Genomic DNA, 14,942 nt, shown 5'->3' with positions numbered 1-14,942 from the left:
TATTAATGACCAGAATGACTTGTGGTTTTGGCTTGTACCTCTAGTGTGTTTCATTCCTTCATATTGCCTGCCCCTAACCCTCTGCCTTGCTAGTTCTTCCTTTCCCCACTTCTTTTAAACTTCCATTGTCACTTCCCGTGCTCCTCTTAACTTGTGTTTTTACTTCCTTAAACCCCCTCTTTGACCCCCTGATCCTCCTGCTTAGTTTCCCACTCGTCTCCGTGTTCTTACGCTTACTCCACATCCCTCCCCCTCCCCTCTGCCTCCCCTCCTCCGTTTATTTGCCTGGAGACAAGCTCACTCTCCTCTGCTGCCTTCCTGTTCACCTCGATCTCTGTATGGCTATCTTTCATTCCTTCAGTCCATCCCTCTTGCTGCATGTCTTCCCGGCCACGGACTCTGCTCTCCGCTGGCTCGGTTTAGTCAGGGTCTCAATGTCATCGCCGATGTCCCAGCATGGCCACTGCAGCTCTGCGTGTGTGCGCGACTGTGTGTTTGTGTGTCTTAGTGTCCGCGTTTGTATTGGATTCCTTAGACTCCACTCTGCTAGTGTCACTGTTAATATAACATACCGCCTGCAGCAGGTTGCCTATACGCAGTGCTTGCTTTTTAACCCTGTGTTTTTAATAACAAATCCACTGCTTTAAGATTTGTACTACTGCAAGGCTAATACATGCTTGTGATTGCTTAGTAATGCTTAGTGTGTTTGCATTACATGCTTTTCTCTCTCTCGCTATGCAACATGGTTATGTCCTCTACGTTGTGGATGGCCTGAAGCAGGTCTATGGGTCAATTTCTACTCAAATCTTTCACTGTCTTTCTTTTACTCCATCCTCTTCCGGCTTCTGCCTTGTCAGTATGTCTTCTGCTCTCTCTCCTGTTGTACGTTCCTCTCTTTCTCCATTTCCCGTCTTCAGATATTGTGTGTCTGTTTTTAACTCTGATTCTCTCTTTCCCTCCCTAATTCAGTCTCCCTCTCCGTCTTTCACCCTCTTCCTCCCTCCTTTCCCCTTCCTCCTCCCCCCTCTGTCACTCTCATTCCCGGCCTAATTCACTGGAGGTTTATTGGCATACAGGCAGTATTGTTTTGCCAAGCCATTACAGTTCAAAATTCAATGAAGGTGCAATTCTCAAAATGTGCTTTCAGTCTGTGTCCCTGACTCTCTCCCCCCCTACTCTTCTTTTATGAAAGAGTTTTCTTTCTCTTTTTTTTGTCCTTTGATTCATCTTTTTCTAATTTTCTAAAGCGCATCATTTCTTTAAGTTCTTGCTTTATTTTAAATGCTTACGCTCTTTTTGTCTTTTAAGGTATTTGTCAGCATTTAACCCTCTCCCCCCTTTTTCATTTTCCTCTCAGCTCTTACCCTTTATAACCCTCTTTGGTCAATTTCTACCCCCCTCCTCCCCCTCCCTCCCTCCTCTCCCTCCTCTCCCTTCCTTACCTCAGCACTTTCAGCAGAAAGCTCATATACTGTCACTGCTCTATCTTTCTATGTTGCTTCTCACTCTCTTGAATGTTTTCTTCTCTCTTCCTCCCCAGCCACACTCCCTCCCGTGTCTTTTACAAATATCTTTTATCTCTCCAGGCCCTGATTTCACCAAAATATATCATCCTTTTTTACTTCTCCTCACCATCCCCCCTCCTCTTTTCGATCCTCCAAGGAGTGACATTTTTCTGTTCTCCCACCTCTGATTTCTTTCCTCCATCTGCTCCATCATCATCATCATCATCATCGCCTGTTGTCTCCAGATTCTTTTCTCCGCCATGCTTTTAATAACATGTGTCAGTGTTTAACCTCTCCCCCTTTGTTTTCCCTCAGGTGTGTTTGGTCTTTAACCCCACACCCCCCACACTTCCTGTTCCTCCCCGCTTCCCGATCTCTCTCTCTCATTTTCCCTTTCATGTTTTACTCCTGTTTTCATAATTCATAACTGTAACTTTCGTTTTATCAGGCCCGGGCTCATTAAGCACTGACCCCGTTGGCTCCTCCTGGTTAGCACGCGTAACATGCAGCCATGCAGTCTTCCCTCCTTCTGCTGTGTCTGCTTCCCTCCCTGAATCATACGTCCGACTCCAACGAACCTTATCAGCTAACAGCTTTTTCTCTTACCTCCCCCAAAAACACCCTTGTTTTTTTCTTGATATGGCCTTTTCTATCCAACCTCCTCCTCTCCCGTTCAGGTACACCTCTGCTCCAGCTCTATCTTTCTCCCCTTACTTCTCCCTCCCTCTGTCTCTTTCCACGTCTCCCCTGTCCCCTCCTTATCTCACTAGCGTGTGTGTGTCTCCCCTCGTCCCTGTTCCCTCCCTGGCTTCCTGCTGTCCTCCAGGTGCGCTTGCTGTACTGCTCTCAGGAGGAGGCAGAGCTGGTCTTCAAAGCCGCCTGGGCCGCCGGTCAGGCCGGGGCCTCGCACATGTGGTTCGCCGTGGGGCCGGCTCTCTCAGGTTTGAGCATGGAGAGCCTGCCACGGGCTGTGTTTGCCGTGCGGCCCCAGGGCTGGAGGGACGAACCCCGCCGGAGGATCGCTCGCGGAGTCTCTGTGCTGACTCACGGAGCTGTGGCCATGCGCAAGGATTACGGAACAACGGGTGGGCCAAACTTTGTCACCAACTGCATGACGGACGCCAATCAGACCCAGAGACTGCGAGGCAGGATGAGGTGAGAGGGAGATAAGAGGAGAGAGGAACGCTCTTAAGGGAAAATGTGAGGAGGGAAGTGAGATAGACGAAGGAGGGGAGGCAGTTGGCAAGCTCTGGACAAAATATATGAAAAAGGAAGAAAATGAAATAGAGACTGGATCAGGTGTATTCTATGAAACGAGTTGGTTTGGTGCCAGGATGAGCTGGAAGGTATACTGTATGGGTGGAGTCGGTAGATTCCGTGTCAGAGCGCAGGCACTGAGGGGATATCTGAATTTGGAGCTGGCTATCGTCCATGCAAAATAGATGTTGTTAGTGCGTGTAGTTGTGAGTTGGCAAAATTACCCCAGCATCTGTAGCAAGCGGACCATGTCTCATGTATATTAATGAGCTGGCTTTAATATATTCCTCGTAGGCTGTGCAAACAGGCAGCAGCACACTCTAACAGGTAGTGCAAGTGGATGTATTATCTTCTTGTATCGTCTTGCTTCACATGCACACCTCACATATGATTTTGTATAGAGAGACTACTCTAAGTGTGGTCATTGTAATGGGCCAAACATATAATGAATTTGTTTATTTACAGTTATTTAAGCACAGCGCAAACAGCGTGGCGATTATAGGGGAATGATTAATGGTCTCTTTCTTCTTTGTTTATAATCCGTGTCGAACACAGAGAGGGAGATGTTTGCCTTTTTATTATTTTTTATTTTTTGCAGTGCTACCTGCTGTTCACTCTCTGTAACTACAAGCTGCTCTGCCATATGAGGCTGTCTGTCATGCAAAAAAAGGCTTTCGGGTTTTGTTTTGAAGCCAGCAAGATGACATGAGGCGACAGTTAGCACGTCTGTCCTGTGTTATTATCAGACGAACTAAAGAGCTCGCAGCCGATTCAGAGAGCAGCAGTCGTTTGATTTCAAAGATCCTGACAATTCTGTACGCCTGATCATTTGTCTGTAGATTTGATTAACAGAGAAGCCCTCACTGTCACCACAGAGGTGCTGTGATTTAGTTTCAAGCAGGGAGACAATAGGATAGGCTTACTGTTGCATCATGAACAGCCCTTTTTCTTTTCTCTCCTCTAATAAAACAAGTGGTTAATATACTAATATTATAATATTTTTGGTCATTTACTTACTTCTCCTTCTGCCCCCATCCATTGCCATGTAGGTATTTCGGCAACATAACGCTTGGTGGTCGTGACTATTCCTTCAATGTGGACGGTTACCTGGCCAACCCATTCCTCGATGTCATTTCCTGGACACCTGGACGTGGATGGGAAGATGTAAGGACATGATATCAGTTACTTATCGCTACTAATGAGTACTCAAGCATGAAGAGTCTCACTTTTGAGAAGAAAAGGACATGCTTTCTGTTGAATCATATAATGCACAAAATATATTCTTTTTTATTCCATAAACTGTTTAACTTGGAATACATGAGAAACTGGACATGTGTCCTCGGTTGCAAGGACAAAAGTGTCTAGCAGTTGGACCCAGAGCAGGTTTTTGTTGATTGGTTCTTGAGGTCTAATCTCTCCATGCGAGCCATAGGAGCAGATTTGTGCTGCATTGGCATCGGATATAAGAATATATACCTGACAGTGAGAGTAGTCAGGTCGCGTGGGTCAGATCCATGTAAAGTTCACTTTGGCTATCAGTGCCCGAGGCAGAGGAGGGAAGTCTGCTGCTGACCGTTTGACTCTGCTTTCTGTGCTCCTGCTGTGCCTCCTCACTTTCTGCTGTCTCTGTGTAACTCTGCTATGGCTGCTTAAAGCGCTGTCACACAAAACCAACAATGCACAAACATACAATCATAAAGCAATCACTTTATAACTGATAATTGATAGATCATTTAACTATTACTACTTATTTAGCAGGGCAAATATTATTTCCAGATGGTAAAATGTAAAAAGTTGTTTTTTAGATTTTATATAATTGTTAATTGAACCTCTTGGGGTTGTGGACTGTTGGTCTGACAAAACAAGCATCACCATGGCCTCTGGGAGATTCTAATTGATCAGTTAATCCGTGAAAAGATAAAATCCTCACAAGATTAAAGGATAGGTAAACATGTTTTTTGTCTTTATACAACATGTGCATGCCTATATTTAGCGAAAGTGATGGAGGAAAAAATCCACATCTACACAAGTTAATCTTAGTTTTGTGCAAAAAATGTGTTTCCAAGGTGAAGCCAATACTGTATGAATACTGCTTCAGCAGTCTGAATGATCCAAATCAAGAGTTTATTCTCTTTGGTATGAATTTGCCTCTTTGTGATTCAGTGGGCAATGTTGCTGAAATGCAGCAGAGGAAAAGTAACACAAAGGTATTTTTGTTCAAACAGACTTGATGTTACTAACTCAGACTGTTGGAGCTTTACCTACAGTAGCTTTGGCTGGATATTATAATGTTATGTATTACAAGATGGAGAGAGGACTGTAGATTTTGTCCCCCATCTTTTACACAATAGGAAGAAACACTTCACGCCACTAAATTGGAAAAAATCGTAGTCTTTAAATGTACATATGGGTATGAGAGACTATTTAGACAGTCTTTAGAAATGTAAAACCTATCCTCAGATCAATAGATATACATACTCATACATTTCATTCTTTGTCACCTTACTAAAAGCAATGTTCTGATGTTGCTCTGATCAATAGCTGCTGTATGTCCTCTGTGCTGCCTGTATTACCAGGCATTTTACTGTAAAAATAAAATACAGATTTAAGTAGTGCTGAAGATTTCTAGTTGTCATTACCATCTGGTTGTAGACTCACGTGTGTTTTGTATGTTAGTGTCTTCATAACTGTATGTGCGTCGAGCTCCAGAACCCCAGCGTGGCATGCATATGCTATAAAGCTGTGGTTCGTTCGGAAATCCTTAATACGAGGCCTTGTCACCTGTTGGACATGTTTTCCCTTTAATACTCCGGGATTTTACTCTTGTCAGTGTCAGAAGAGAGAGTAATGCTCATTTTCTCAATCTCACACCAGCACCTCAACACCACTCTGTACATGCAGTATACTGTCAGAACATACACTCTGCCACTGCACATATAATCACTGATGCACCCACACAAGGTTACACACAAAATACACACGTCGGTGGTTCTCAGCCTCCTGCTGGTTTTAACAGCCCACCAGAGTCCAGTCTCAGCGTGTCGTAACATGCTGACTCCTGCCATATCCCTCAAATCCCTTTCAATTAGAAGCTCCTGCGCTGGTCCTTCGACTCTGAGCCAACCCAGGGTACAAAACCCGCCCACACACGCACACACACACATGGACACATACACACCCATACCTCTAACTTGCATACATACATTCACATTTGTATGCACAAATGAGGGCACAAAGTGTTTGCGTACACACATATACTTACACCCTTCTTGCATAAACCCTATTGCACACACGCACACAATGAGGATAAGACGCATGTATCTGCCTATTATGCACATCCACGCTGTTGGCTCTCCTTGAATATTTAATGTTCTCTTTACAATGACTGCACCATTACCTAGAGCCCCGGAGCACCCAGCTCAGCTTACTGAAACACTGCAGACTAGTACTGAAGGTTGTCCAGCATTAGCATGGCTTGTTTAAGATACAGATACAGCATGATCTTCCAGGATATTACCGTGATATAATTAACATTTATGAATGCCCCACAGCTGCTAAGGGATATTATTTTAAGTTTCAAGAGGCTCCCAGAACTCAACTTTTGCCCCGAGAGCCAGAATACTCTCTCTGCCGAAAAATATTCCAGCCATTTGAAGAGTCCAAAGTAGTATTTTTTCTTCTTCTGATGCTTGTGTGTGTATTTTTCTGGATTTGTGTCTGCTAGAGCTCATAGGAGAACACACTAATTTGTTTCCTGTCTGTGTTTCCCGAGTGTGTTGATTGAATGTCTGTTGCGGTCGAAGTGCAGTCGAAATGCTGTCATTGTTGCCACCTTTTCCTCTTCTCCCTGCCAGCGCATTACAAAGAGAGGCAGGCTAATCGCAGCTGCCAAACTTTACATCACTCTACTGACCTGCTTATGCACACAAATTCTTTTCAGCATTTTGCGTGCGTGACTGTATATTTTTTATGTATTTCTTTGTGTATACAGTGTGTCTGTAAGATTGGGTGAACAGTGTGTACGCACACTGTCTTTTGTGCGTGTCACCTCTGTTACACTTGTCCTGACACCTTACTGTAGACGAGACTTTTATCATGTGATCATGGCAAGATGTGTCAAGCGATGCTGCAAGAGGAAGGTTCATACAAAAAAGAGAGAACAAACTCTGCACTGAATCTTCTTGGGTGTGGTTTCGACTCGTACTGCTTTGGAAAGGCTGAGTATGTCAGGCATCCATCACATCCAGAGGGCATATAAACAATGCAAAGGGACGGGGCAGACAATGATACAGCAGAGGGAGGCTTGGCAGTCATTTTAGGTCAACAGTGGACACAAAACAATGTCATCTCAAAACATGAGCCTCAAACAGCTTATAAAATCATACTGAAATCAAATCTGTGGGCATGAATCTAATCCCTGTTTAGAGTCCCTAATGTGCTTTTCAAAAATGTAAAATGCTTTTTGACGGGTGCTTGACACCAGTTTACATTAAGCTTTTTCCCAGGATGTTGAAAGGCCTATAGGTTTGAAAAGTGGATTTCTGTTCACCATATCTTTCCAATACAGCCCACTGTTTGTGCAAACATGAATCTAATAGTTACTTTCGTCCTACTCAAAGCTATTATACATAATTATATGGCACTGTGTGATTTTACATTAGGTGCATTTATAGTACAAACAAATCTGAATAACTCCTGTGATCCCATCAATCAGCACATACGCAAGTATTTCAGGAAATTGCTCCCAACCCACATAATTTTGGATATTTAGAGAAAAAAATATGAAGTTGGCACAATAACCTTCTCAAATACACAAAGTATTATTTATTCGTTTTTCGTTGAGTCGTATATGTTTTTATACATCATCTTCTTACAGTTGTTATCGGTATTGCGAGGGATTTGTTGTGTTAATGTTTGTTGTGTTTACCTTTTCAGTGTGACTAAGAAAATGTGTAAGGTTATGGTATTTTTATCATTATTAAAAAGAAAGCCTTATTCATCTATTTAATGAACATTTATTTTAAATCCAATGTTGAGTGTCTCCTTATCAGTAAAACAGTGCTCTAATTGAACAGCTTTAATTTGTAGCTTTCCTAAATAAACTGGTTGCGTGTTTAATAGTGGTGTTTCAGTTTGACCAAGTATCTAAGCTTTATTTTTCCTCATCATCAAATAGACACTTTAATACATTTCTAATTTAAAAGTACATTGATCAGACAGCTTGACTGAATTAAAGAAGGAAGGTACCGAGTTCTAAATTCACAAATGGACTCCTCACAACTCGTCATCTTGAGCAAAGCTAGTTTTAGCTAGAAACAATCTTTCTACCAAATGCTGAGGTACAATATTATTTCCAACCCTTTCTTTCAACGTTCTAGTTAGACATTGAGCATGTCGACCCTCAAGAATGATTAGCAACTGTGATTGTATGTGTTGGAATAACCATATCAGTGCAAAAGACTTATGTTACGCCGGAACATGTTAGCTACTTGATCAGAGACTTGGTAATTTTCGCATGTGAAATTGAAAGTGTATATTCCCTCCTATATAAAAACAACTTTAAGAGCCAAATACAGGTTCTTAAACGGCTGGAAAACTGCATGTCCCCCCTTTTTTCCAAATCAGCTTGTTTTACTTAGATGTACCATACATATTTTCTTTTAATGGATGATATTTATCGTTGAAATGTGCTCCACCTCTCTCTCATCTTCCTCTGGTCTGTTCCTCCAGGTAGGCTGGTGGGAGAATGGAGTGCTGAGGCTCCGGTACCCAGCATGGTCCCGCTACGGGCCATTCCTTAAACCACCTGACGATGCCCAGCACCTGCGCGTTGTCACACTGGAGGAACGGCCATTTGTCATTGTGGAGCTGGCAGACGCTGCATCCGGGACCTGCATCCGTGACTCGGTGCCCTGCAGACGACCCCTTAACGCCAGGTATGAGTCCTTTAGATCTAAGGTCTATGGGTCCCAGTGTTTTAACTAGGATTTCGATGTTGATGTTTATTAAAGCTGGACATAATAATCATCATCAAGGAGATCAAATGAAAAAGACAGAGATGTAGCCCTTACTTTATTTACCAGTGTTATGAATGGAGTTCCTCAGCTCCCATCATGGCATCCAGTGAAAGTGACATCAAAACTATGGTCTCTTCACTCCCTGACCATAATCAATAACAGACTGCTCTCCAGAGGATCAGTGGAATGACTCAGGGGTCCTGAATCAGATACGACCGCAGTGGAGCTTTATGGTTCATCAGCTTCCGAGGGATGACGGCACCTATCCTACACTGGTCGATCAAACCTGTCACCAACTGATGGGCCACAATATCTCTCCGCAGTGGCCATTTCATTCTGTTTTCCTCTTTTTCCTTTCCTCTCGGACTATAACACGCGACTCAGGATGCACACTTTAAAGGCTTATTATTTGACACTATTACTCAGATTTTTAAAAAGTTTTTTCCTCTTTCACAGTGTCATCCATGAGGGCGTGGCTCCCATGAAGCAGTGCTGCAAAGGCTTCTGCATTGACATCCTCAAGAGATTGGCCAAGATTGTCGGCTTCACCTATGACCTTTACTTAGTGACCAATGGGAAACATGGGAAGAAAATTGATGGGGTTTGGAACGGAATGATTGGAGAGGCAAGTCCCTGCGTGTGTGTGTGTGTGTGTGTGTGTGTGTGTGTGTGTGTGTGTGTGTGTGTGTGTGTGTGTGTGTGTGTGTGTGTGTGTGTGTGTGTGTGTGTGTGTGTGTGTGTGTGTGTTGTACGTGTCTGTACCTGTGGTTCTGCCTGTCTGCCTTTGTGAGCAATGTGTTCTCGATGTCGGTCCCGTGTCACTTCGCTCTTGTGAAGGTTGTTTGTGTGTGACTGTGAGTGTGTGTAAGTTTATATTTATGCCTCCGCATATGTTTTGTTGCTTTTTCAGTCAAGAAGCTGCATAGTAATATTTCTGTTCCTGGGACCTGGGTGACCAGTTAGACGCTGTGTGCCACATCAATTGCTTTGAGAGTTATGGCCACTTAAAACTTACCAAGACTCAGACAGCTGTCATTTATTACACACACACACACATTTGCAAACACAAATACTGATATGGAGGCTAAAAAATGCACAGTTACATAATGTAGACAGAGAAGCTAGATGGCTAACATATGCAACGAGCACGCAGTCTCTTACAGTCTGCACAGACACAAACACGAAGAAGCACAAAAACACACACGTTTTCAGACACCCCCTGGCTAGTTGTGATTTGTCCTTGATATTTTCGCAGCAATACACACTGGGGTTCATGATCTCCCATCAAGAAAGAAACAGAGATGCTGGCAGAAAAAAAAACAGAAACAGGCACACACAAACAAACAAGCGCACACACATGCTCACATACTGAGATCGATACGGCGCTGCTGTTTCATTGAAGCAGCCCGCTGTTTCTATCTTTGTCCCAGAAGGAAACTTGCCAAACGCCAGTTGTCACAGGTTCCCAACAGTTCCACCACGCTCTCCTGCGCTATCATTTATAACTTGAGCCGGGGCCAGCGCTGTCAGTCGAATCTATTTTCATATGCATAATGCCAAACAATTTTTATTTACAAAAACTAATGTCTGTCTTTTGATCAGATATTCCAAAGCTGCCTTTCTTTGATCAGGTAATCCAGAGACTTGGCAAAGTTGAGGGGAGGGTGCTTTGCTTTCCGCTTCGCTTCATTTTTCTGCTGATTTGCTCTGAAGAGCGGATGTGCCATGTCTAATGTAGATTAACATTTCACTTGTACAATCAGCACACACAGCAGTTTTCAGGTTTTGTAGATGGTGGCAGGGGGGTGAAGGGCCCTACCCTCATTTTATATGCTAAAGAGATGCAGAAGAAACACGTGTTCAGTATTTGTACCAGATTGAATCCTTGGCCTTTTCCCATGCAGGCATATTTGAGGAAGTACAAAGGGTCAGGGTGCAGAAATGTCACCATCTCACCTGGACATAAACCTTTGTGAACTGTAAAAGATTGGTTTTGTCATTCTGAAACCTCCACAGGAATTACCCATTATTAGATTTCTGTCTCACACTAATTCTCGTTCCCTGTAGGTGGTGTACAAGCGAGCCGACATGGCCATTGGCTCGCTGACTATCAATGAGGAGAGGTCGGAGGTCGTGGATTTTTCCGTCCCCTTTGTTGAGACGGGGATCAGTGTCATGGTCTCCCGTAGCAACGGAACTGTATCACCATCCGCTTTCTTAGGTGAGGCGTGTTTGTGTGAGAAGCCCCGCTGATGTACAGAATCTAATCTAATCGGGAAGTGTTGAGTTTGCATAAAGCAGTCTTTGGCTGCTGGTCCTTACATCTAGATTAGCCCTTACTTTTTCTTAGCTGCTCGTGTCTTCACAACTTGTAGTTTCACTCTGTCAGCAGACTCGAGGTTCCGGCGGGAAAACATTTATTGGCCTATAGACTGCATCAAGATGATTGTTAAAAGAGAAGCAGTGTTAGGGGGAGCTATTTTCACTGCCTATGGTGCTCTTTCCCTTTGTATACAGTATATAGTACATAATGTGCCAGGGTTATTAAACGCTCTTGATCCTTCTATAAACCAGTTTTTAATTACCATGATCTGAAATCTGACTGTAGTTTTAGTCTTCAATCATATATTGAGTCTTATCTCGTCTGTTCCAAGTGCACAGACTGAACTAGGAATGAAAGCTTTTATGTGCTCTGCTTCCCGCACTTGAAATAGCCTTCAAAAAACTTGAAACTAAGAGAATTGGCCTCTCTGTCTGATTCTAAAGCTCTTAAAGGAACAATTGTGAACAGATCTTGTCACTTTGCATAGTTATTTTAACATTATCTACAAATTAATGTATTTCTGTATTTGTTCTTGCTGTGATTCTTTTGCAATGTATTATGCTTTGTGAAAGTGATTGTTCACCTCAACTAATCTGGAAAAACAAATAATAATGATGATATTAATAATATATGAATGTAGTGGTTTAATAAGCCCTTGTGTTATATGTTAATTTCCTCCCTTTGCTTTATTTCAAAGAGCCCTACAGTCCCGCGGTGTGGGTGATGATGTTCGTCATGTGCCTGACCGTAGTAGCTGTGACCGTCTTCATATTTGAGTTCTTCAGCCCTGTGGGCTACAATCGCAGTCTCGCGAACGGCAAGAGTGAGTGACGGATCAAAGATGTCAGTCTTTCTGTCTGATAGATGGCTCTGCGTGCAGTCCGCTGCTTTTGCCACAGGGATGAAATTCAAATAGGATTTTTTTTGTATGATAATGAATTTTTTTGTTTCTTTTAAAAAACAAAAAATAATAATCTTGCTGTCTGATTGGTCAGTTGTCACATTCAGAATGCAGCGATTTACATTTTGAATGCGCTTCCCTAAATCCTTTACTGTGAGTGTGGCGAAGAGGACATTTTACCTTCAGTATGTTGAACTGAATCCAAGTATTCTACAATATTGAAGCAGCCATTTATTATTCAACAGCATAGTTTGTACCCCTGTGATATTCAGTATGCCTGATACCCGACTCGCCTCTTTTACTGCATGATTGCTGTGCTCCACATAATTTTACCTCTCTGTCATCCTCCTATATATCCCTCTCATTCACTCTCACCCCTCTCCTTCCTTCCTCCTTTACTCCTGTTGTATAAAGAGTGTTTGATCTCTTTGAATGGTGACTTGCACCATGTGGTTTAATCATTTGTAAGATTACGAACTGTAGCAGTTGAATTGAAGGCTGCAAACCTTAAAACGTATAGTCACCACTTTGTGAGCTTTGTTGTCAATGAGCATTTGAGGTATTTTCATATACAGTAAGCCTATTTTACAGATCATTCAGTGAAGTTTAATTCGATCGGATGCTGCATCTGTAGTCACACATTCATGAATTCACAATTGGGCCGTGTACGGGCTGGATCTGATCTAGAAAAAAAACTAATGTTACAACAATTCATTACGGTCTCTTTTTCCTCTCTTTTATATTTCCCACTGCATTATTTTGTCCAGAGGCTGGAGGCTCTACTTTCACTATAGGGAAGTCGGTATGGCTTTTGTGGGCTATTGTCTTCAACAACTCTGTGCCAGTGGAGAACCCCAGAGGAACCACCAGTAAGATCATGGTGCTGATCTGGGCCTTCTTCGCTGTCATCTTTCTGGCCTCCTACACTGCTAACCTGGCAGCCTTCATGATCCAGGAGGAGTACATTGACACAGTGTCAGGGCTCTCGGACAAAAAGGTACCTCGTTGCCGGAATGCTGATTAAGTAGGGGGAAAGCAGAAGGAGAATTAAAGTCTTAGAGTGAGCCAAATCCGGTGCATTTGAATGTTAAATTGATTAAAGTGCGGGAATTTAGAAAATGAATAAAATCGCATTTAACATAACTCAATTATCACAGTTCTTGAATGCTTTTAAGTCAGTACTAAATGCTTCTTTAAGTCCACACACTGCACTCTTCGGAATTGTTTGACTGTGCATGGAGTGTTGTAAGTCTGGAGAGTGGACAGAAATAGGTCAGGCAGATTGGTGCACAGCCTGGTGTGTCTCATGCCCCTTCCGTCTCCCTCCCTTGCCTCCCTTTGCTCCGATAGTTTCAGCATCCCGAGGAGCAGTACCCACCTCTGAAGTTTGGCACGGTGCCCAACGGGAGCACGGAAAAAAACATCCGCTCCAACTACCCAGACATGCACCAGTACATGGGCAAATACAACCAGAGAGGAGTGGAGGACGCCATAACGAACCTAAAGACTGGGTCCGTCTGCTTCAACATCTTATTCATTCCGTCACATTCACCTGTTTCTTTTTTTATCAGCTAACTCTGTGTGTCTGCGTTTACATTCAAGCATGCTTTTCAAACTTTTGTTTCTAAGATCAGACATTAGATTTGATAAACAGAAAGTTGTTAGAAAAGGTTCACACCCTCCTGTGGTAAACCTAAAACTATATTTTAGTTTTCTTGAGAGATACAATCTCTATGCCAAATAAGTTTACAAGACAGCAATAACAACAACCAAGATGCTCATACAACAAATTAGTAAGTGCTAATCCAGTGGTTCTGAAACTTTTTCTGTCAGGCCCCCCTTTTGGAGAAAAAGAAAAGTCGGGCCCCCCCAACACAAATAGTCAGGCTCAGTGGCGGCGCCAGAGATTTATTTTGGGGGTGCTGTGGGGTAGCTTGACGTTTCATAGAGGGTGCTCAAACATTTAGGGTTTCCCATTAATGTACCGGTCGCTACAGTGGAATTTTCTACTGGAACAATCCTCACGCATATACACAATATACCCGCGACTGTTACAATGAAGGCTCGATAATCAGCTCACGGCATATAGGTGTAAGCAGGGTTAAAGTGCTATTTTTATAGGTGGTGTGTGGACCTCACATAGGGGGGTCCGGGGGCAAGCTCCCCCGGGAAGATTTTTAAATATTTAAGTTAAAAGCATCAATCTGGTGCACTTTGAGAGCAAAATGAAGAGATCTATGGATACATCTCTCAACACAGAACTGTAAACAGATTTACTTTATCTTTATGGATATTTTACAAATCACTCCCCTTTTAAACTTTATTCTTGTTTTACTGTCATATAGTATTTCATACCTGTTTTTAATTTATTCTCTTATTTTTTTATAACTATAATGATCATATAAACGTGTGCCTTGGCAGTCTCTGTAAACAGATTTACTTTATCTTTATGGATATTTTACAAATCACTCCCCTTTTAAACTTTATTCTTGTTTTACTGTCATATAGTATTTCATACCTGTTTTTAATTTATTCTCTTATTTATTTAATAACTATAATGATCATATAAACGTGTGCCTCGGAAATAATTGTTTACATTAATGGTGACCAAAACGTTTGAGACCCACTGAGATAACACTGAGAGAGTCCTTTAGCTCACTGAGTCTCTCAGGAGAGGACTCTCCTCCACTTTGTTGTTGAAAAAACTCCTTATATCCGTTAGCGTAGCTCGCTAGTACCAGAAGCTAACATCAACGATGTCCGGTACCGGTGGCTCTCTCTCTCTCTCTCGCTCGCGCACACACACAAAATGGCTCGTTCCACACACACACAGAGCCGAGCTTTAATGAAACACAGAGACCCAGACGTAATAGTACTGTATCATATTATTTTCGAATCAATAATCTTTCAAAATATGATTTTTTTTTTTTTTTTTTTTT

The 14,942-nt window shown here is 42.6% G+C and overlaps 1 protein-coding gene across 1 annotated transcript in view; it reads left to right on the top strand.

Annotated features, from left to right (window-relative positions):
* Positions 1 to 1,654: 1,654 nt before the first annotated feature.
* grin2db (glutamate receptor, ionotropic, N-methyl D-aspartate 2D, b) overlaps positions 1,655 to 14,942 on the top strand; it is a 22,939-nt gene continuing 9,651 nt past the window's right edge. The window contains exons 1-8 of the mRNA XM_010788545.1: positions 1,655 to 2,590; positions 3,812 to 3,926; positions 8,493 to 8,698; positions 9,236 to 9,404; positions 10,847 to 11,000; positions 11,800 to 11,925; positions 12,771 to 13,000; positions 13,354 to 13,514. Coding sequence (XP_010786847.1) covers positions 2,145 to 2,590; positions 3,812 to 3,926; positions 8,493 to 8,698; positions 9,236 to 9,404; positions 10,847 to 11,000; positions 11,800 to 11,925; positions 12,771 to 13,000; positions 13,354 to 13,514 — 1,607 coding nt within the window. The 5' untranslated portion in view covers positions 1,655 to 2,144. The remainder of the gene's footprint in view (positions 2,591 to 3,811; positions 3,927 to 8,492; positions 8,699 to 9,235; positions 9,405 to 10,846; positions 11,001 to 11,799; positions 11,926 to 12,770; positions 13,001 to 13,353; positions 13,515 to 14,942) is intronic.

This window comes from Notothenia coriiceps, unplaced genomic scaffold, assembly GCF_000735185.1.
Source record: "Notothenia coriiceps isolate Sejong01 unplaced genomic scaffold, NC01 NC01_scaffold00031853, whole genome shotgun sequence".
Classification (NCBI taxonomy): Eukaryota; Metazoa; Chordata; class Actinopteri; order Perciformes; family Nototheniidae; genus Notothenia; species Notothenia coriiceps.
The sequence above is the reverse complement of the archived record's forward strand: the minus strand, read 5'-3'. Positions and strand labels throughout refer to the sequence as shown.